The following is a 5,831-nucleotide window of genomic DNA, read 5'->3' on the forward strand; positions in this document are numbered from 1 at the left end:
GATAAAAATCAGAAAGAAATCTATTTACGTTCACAAGGCTATCCTGAAGATTCGTTCTTTATATTTCAGAGCAATGTTCCAGCCTAACATGCGCGAAAGTCATAAGAGGTATGTTTCTGCGAAGAATTATGTGTATCTGTCTAAAAATTTTTCATATCTGATTCGTTTATGTTTCAACGTATTTTTCTTGACAGAATCATACGTTATTCTAAGTATTCGTATGGCGTATATAAAGCATTTTTAAGATATTTCTATATTGGCAAGATCACGCTGTCATGTACATCTACGAGGGAGACCTTATACCCCTTATACCGAATCTCGAGCGATCACAAGATTTCATCCGCAACATGAAAAAAATCGCGCGATCTTAAGAGATCTTATAATCTAAATAGATTTTTTTAATTGTAATTGGGGCTATAAACACGTGAGGAAACGTAAGCACCATTGCGACTCAAAATTAGACAAAAAATACCGCGAAATTAAAAATATTACTTTATACCCAGTCAGCAAAATGTCAGCAGATTAGCAGCAGGTTGGCCAAGAAAAAGATTTACAAGTGTAAAAACTATATTCGAATGTTTCGGTAAAATAGATGACTTTAGGATCCTCTTCCCGATTCGAGGCAGTCTTTCCTTCATAGTCAGATCTTGTATTTAAGATCGTCTTAGATCATCTTTAGATCATCTTTAGATCATCGTCTTAAGATCATCTGTAAACAATAAAATGTTCTGTACGGTTTGGAATTTGAATATAAGATCTGACTATGAAACACCGGCCACACATTTTCTAATTTCGCGCGCCTGTGCGTACCGCGCATGCTTGGTGAATCTGCGCCGAGTGTAGAGCGTAATGCCATCGGTAAGTCAGATTTCCTAACCCCACGGACCCCACCGCTGTTTTGTAGCGCGTTCCAACTTGTTTCCTATCCGATCGTGACAATTTTAACATTCACGCTCGCGTTTGATGCACCAAAATACGCAGCATTGTGAAGTTATAACGCAAAAACGGAGACAGTGTCTCTCCTTTACTATCACCTTCTCGGATCGAAGCAAAGGACGCGCCTAATCCATTGCTTTGCGTCCGAGGTCTGAGTTCCGAGAACATGTCAACATTGGAGGATAAGATTTTGGGGGAGAAATTGCACTACTACTGCAGCAGCAGTTCCAGCGAGGACGAAGGAAATGATTCTGCTGATTCTGACAAAGAATGCGACGACGTGAAATATACTGACGACGCCTCGCAGTATTCCGTGCCTTCGTACTCAGAATGGGTTGGGACTTCCAGCAACACAGGACCTAAAGGTGTCATAAAGGTATAATAATTATACATCTGTACCTTGTGTTTATTATGTCACGATCTAGAGACCAAATTGAGCACACGCATACGCACGTCTATATGTATACTAAGAGAAAAGTTTCCTATTATGAGATAGACGCCCAATATGACAGCAGAGTTTCTGCTGAATTAATAGGACTCGTCTGTTGGTTCCACCATGAATTGACTGTCCTGGGAGTGAAATCTGTTTAGTGGAGAGACGATTGTTAAATCGTGCAATCGTTGCGAAAAGATTTGCGATTGAATGTTGCCGTTGAAAACCTATTTCACAAACTTCGAGGGCTTTCCTCCAAGTTTTATCAAATGTTGCACAAATAAGTTGACATTAATTGAAATCAAATTACTCTTGGCAGGATTGGCAACGATACAAGCAGCTAGAAGCGGAAAAGCGAGAGTCGCAAGAGAAGGAAAGGCTGAAGTTGATCAAGAAGCTCAGTTTGACGTGCCGCAGTGCTTTGGACGAGGAGAAGGAGAAGGAGACAGATCCGGAGTTGGCAGACTTGTTAGCCGACGAATTCCTTCTCGAGTACCAGAGGCAGAGGATGAAAGAAATGCTCGCTGAAACAAAGAAGCTTTATTTTGGGAAAGTTGTCGATTTGGAGAACACAGATCAGTTTCTGCAAGCCGTTGACGGGGAAGACAAGTCGGTGATTGTCGTCGTTCACATCTACGAGGACAACGTAGCCGGCTGTGAAGCTATGAACGGATGCCTGATTACTCTCGCGGAAGAATATCCTTCCGTAAAGTTTTGTAGAATTCTAGGTTTGTTCACTTCAAGATTGTACACAAAGAGCCTTCGAGAAATGACTTCTGTCTACTATCGACGTCACGCGAAGCAGAAGGAACTTAAATACTTTTAATTATATCTTATTTTCACACTGCAAGTAAACAATGAGATCTTGTATTTAATTAATCATTGAACAGAATCTCAGAGAAAGGTTTAATATTGTTTATGTAGCTCAAATATGTGGTAGCAGATGTTCTTTTCATGGCAGCATACTTCTTTATTATATTCTTTTCTTTTAGGCTCGATTGCGGGTCTCAGCAAACAATTTAAAAAGTATGGCGTACCGACATTGCTGGTGTACAAAAACGGACAAGTGATAGGAAACTTTGTCCACGTTACGGATCACCTAGGACTAGACTTTTACTCATCGGACGTGGAGGCGTTTCTCATCGAGCACGGGATTCTCGCTGACAAAAACTGCATACCGCTTATCGTTTTAAAGAATGAAAATGGAGCATCCGATAGCGAATAGAAAAGCATCATCATTCCTTTTAAGATATTCCATTAATATGCTCTTCATTAAATCGAAACCACTTATTAAACCTTCGCCATGAAATGCTTATCAAGAGATTATCGTGTAATTAATTTATGAAACAAATTTGAACAAATATCACTCTTTAAATCAGATATATGTATATACACGTACATGTATTTGTGTTATTTTCATTGTTATGATATATAAATCCTCCATTTATTTCGCAGAATTATTTCAACATGTCCAACATGTGTCTCTTCTTCTTTATCGCGTTGCAAAGCTGCGAGTAGATTAGCAACACCTGATCATACTCCGCGTTTTTCAGATTGTCGTACTGCTTCTTTAAATCTTCCTTCTGGCAGATCTCATCCGTGACTACTTTCAACTTCTCGTCGACTAACCGATTTAGCATCTTGAAAGCATCAACGGTGGTCGAGGTCTCTTTGAACATTCTGATTGTGCAAGAGAGCTTCGTTAACTTGGCCTGCAACTCGGCGACCTGCGCCTGCAGCAACAAGTGTCCCGTCCTTTCCAAGTACGCCTGGCTCACGTTCTCGTACTTCAGCTTATTCCACTTGTCCATCAGCCTTATGTATTTCAGCAAATCACTTTCGCACTGCCGACTCAAATCCTCGATCTTATTTCTCCATCGAACCGCCGGCACGTCGTGGTGTTCCAAAAATTTCTTGGGCATTTTACACTCGCTGTTCTTCGCGGCTTCCTTGGCATTTCCCCCTAAGGCTTCGTACCTTACAACACGCAGGCATCGATAAATAACTAAATTAATGTAAATTACATTGATACAGTCTGTTTTTTTTCCACACGATGAGATACTCACTTTAACACCGTATCGTGCAACATTTCTCGCAGCATTGTCTCGACGCAACATTTCACCTCTAGTTTCTCATCGGGATTCAAGTCGGCGGACGGTAGATCCATAATTCCTAGGAGCACCAGTTTATTTTGCATGTGCTTCGTCGTCGAAGAAAGATGCATGTACTTATCCAGCTCGTGAATTAGAAGCAAGTTTTGCAATTTACTCGCCGTGCTCTTGGACAAGATGTTTCCCTTGTTCAACGATACCTTCTTCGTACACTGATAGACAATATTGATTTTAACGTGTTCACTTATGTTCTCCTCGCACAATACCAAGGAGTTTAGCGCTTTCTCGATCGCGCCTGTTTCCCGAGCGATCGCAACCCTATCGTGGTTTCTTACAGCGCTGGAATAACTGTCTAACAAGCTTTGCGACGACTCCATTACGCTAAATAGTCTGCCACTGAATTGGGAGATCGTCGAGATACCGGAAATATCTAATAGGAAACGAAAACACGATAATACAAATATACTGTACAGTCGGAGCTTTGTGCATCCTCACGTGAATGCATAAGACTTGAAACAGACATAGTTTATTAACTAGATATTTTCTTCAATCATGCATGTTTCGACGCAACTGTTTAGAAGCAAAACTATATCACTTACCCGATATTTGATGCAAATCGCTAAAACAACTCATACTTGTTGCTATTGATGAACTTAACCCTGTAACAGGAACGGATACGATCGTTGACAACAATTAATCCTCTTTATTATAGACATCCGTTGCCTTGAAGAGAGTAATATTTTTATGTCTTACTAATCGGCACAATGCAATCTGTGTAATAACCTTTTTCTTACTTATGGCACTTCTTTTTAAGAACAATACGGTCAGGAACACATTCAAATGAAAGGAAATACAGAATGGACTTGGGAGAACGAAAACCGGTTGCGGCAAGCAAGTTCCTCCCTTCCCGGCCGGTCTCAACGCTCCAAGGCTGAGGTTAAGCTGCAAACACTTGGAAGCATTTCTCCTTTCTTCCTATCTTTACCGAAAGAAAATAGAAGACTGATACTTCGTAACATTTACTCGAGCGACTTTTCCAGACTCCCTGTGTAGCAACAGTCTGCGTATTCAAAATTCAAAACAAACATGTCAGCTGATCCATAGACTATTGGTCAGCTGCTCAGGCAGAAGTGCAAACCACTGTGAAATAAGGGCCACCAGTCACGGCGTAGACAGAGAAACGTAGGCGGGAACATGGCGGGAACGATTCTCGAAATCATTCGAAGAAGAAACGTATACGTAATATTCTGCTCTGACAGAAAAGTTGAAAGTCGATTGGTTAAAGCCATGCGAATAGCCAATCAGCTTGCAACTTTTCTGTAAGAGCAGAATTTTCGCATAACGTTTCTCCTTCGAATAAATTCAAGAATCGAGCCCCTGGACCTAAAATAAATGGACTGTGCACTTATCAATGGCCGCCTTTCAGGAGAAAAAGTTAATATTGAATAATATAAAGCCCTTGCTTGCAATCTAATAAATTACTATCATCGCACCACTTGGCACTCAGGATTTCTAGTACTTTACTAAATCGCAAGCAAACCAGCAGGAAAAATAGTCTGCGTCGTCTGCAGCGAACTTAAGATATAAGAAATGAAATTTCTACCGGTTCAGGTCAAATAATATTAGTTTGTAATTTATCATTGGCGAAAAACACATCAGTCGTGTGTTAGAGACAAAACCATACGTGTACAATTTTTTGAGTTTATATTTAAAAGAAGGACTTTTTCAGTATTCTATATAATTGTGTTAATAAATATCTATTTAAAAAATATAAAATATAAAGTAAAACTACAATAATTTTGATTTTACATAATTATTCTATAATAATCATATACGTATTTGTATTTTTACAGTACAACATATATAGTGAACGATGTACAACTCTGCTGTCGCGAATCGTATCAGTGAGTGATAAATTACTTTTTATTTTAAATTGACGTTGCGCATACAATTACTTCTTTGCATGTATAAAAATTCTTAATAATATACAATGCCCAATCACAAACTGCGCGCGCGAAGCGCGCGTTTTGTCATTTCTATAGTAATTGCTAAAAAATGCATTGTAATTTTCTTTAGTGAAGGATAGCGGGCTTACGGATGAAATTCCGGGGAATCGAGTAAATATCCATTGTGTAATCCACGTACCTCTTCGCGGAACGGCACGGTCTTAATAACACGTAACATTATGCAATTACTCCGTAAGCAATTTAAATAAAAAATTATTCAGTATTCCACATCTTTAGACGTGGACGTTGCGTCAGAATTTAGGTAGGCCAAACAGGTGTGTTTGTAGCTTCACCATTTTGCGCCACGCGAGAGGAATGTTTGGAAAATTCAAATAGAAGCATCTA

The 5,831-nt window shown here is 39.6% G+C and overlaps 2 protein-coding genes across 6 annotated transcripts; one reads left to right on the forward strand and one right to left on the reverse strand.

The window, feature by feature from the left end:
* Nucleotides 1-851: 851 nt before the first annotated feature.
* On the forward strand, nt 852-2,829 carry LOC105561734 (phosducin-like protein). Its single transcript, XM_012011978.1, has 3 exons — nt 852-1,312; nt 1,689-2,097; nt 2,362-2,829. The coding sequence occupies exons 1-3, from the start codon at nt 1,103-1,105 to the stop codon at nt 2,592-2,594; spliced, it is 852 nt and encodes a 283-aa protein (XP_011867368.1). The 5' UTR covers nt 852-1,102; the 3' UTR covers nt 2,595-2,829.
* LOC105561733 lies at nt 2,725-4,746 on the reverse strand. Of its 5 annotated transcripts, none has more exons than XM_012011977.1 (4): nt 4,275-4,746; nt 4,080-4,139; nt 3,436-3,910; nt 2,725-3,346 (listed from the first exon to the last, which is right to left on the reverse strand). In XM_012011977.1, exons 2-4 carry the CDS (start codon nt 4,111-4,113, stop codon nt 2,827-2,829), a joined length of 1,029 nt encoding a protein of 342 aa, XP_011867367.1. In that variant the 5' UTR covers nt 4,114-4,139; nt 4,275-4,746; the 3' UTR covers nt 2,725-2,826. The 5 variants fall into 5 exon arrangements, with proteins under 5 accessions (XP_011867367.1, XP_011867365.1, XP_011867364.1 ...); XM_012011975.1 differs by having other exon boundaries at nt 4,080-4,203; XM_012011974.1 differs by having other exon boundaries at nt 4,264-4,746.
* Nucleotides 4,747-5,831: the final 1,085 nt, after the last annotated feature.

The sequence above is a fragment of the Vollenhovia emeryi genome, unplaced genomic scaffold (assembly GCF_000949405.1).
Source record: "Vollenhovia emeryi isolate VEMERY1.0 unplaced genomic scaffold, V.emery_V1.0 DF939202.1, whole genome shotgun sequence".
NCBI lineage: Eukaryota > Metazoa > Arthropoda > Insecta > Hymenoptera > Formicidae > Vollenhovia > Vollenhovia emeryi.

What these genes read in the sequence shown, in the direction of transcription:
- LOC105561733 (XM_012011977.1), bottom strand. Translation starts at nt 4,113, where the DNA reads ATGAGTTGTTTTAGCGATTTGCATCAAATATCGG. An exon ending in CGATTTGCATCAAATATCGG is followed by an intron (nt 3,911 to 4,079) that starts GTAAGTGATATA and finishes GTTTCCTATTAG; the next exon opens with ATATTTCCGGTATCTCGACG. An exon ending in TTGCACGATACGGTGTTAAA is followed by an intron (nt 3,347 to 3,435) that starts GTGAGTATCTCA and finishes GCGTGTTGTAAG; the next exon opens with GTACGAAGCCTTAGGGGGAA.
- LOC105561734 (XM_012011978.1), top strand. Translation starts at nt 1,103, where the DNA reads ATGTCAACATTGGAGGATAAGATTTTGGGGGAGAAATTGCACTACTAC. An exon ending in GACCTAAAGGTGTCATAAAG is followed by an intron (nt 1,313 to 1,688) that starts GTATAATAATTA and finishes TACTCTTGGCAG; the next exon opens with GATTGGCAACGATACAAGCA. An exon ending in AAAGTTTTGTAGAATTCTAG is followed by an intron (nt 2,098 to 2,361) that starts GTTTGTTCACTT and finishes CTTTTCTTTTAG; the next exon opens with GCTCGATTGCGGGTCTCAGC.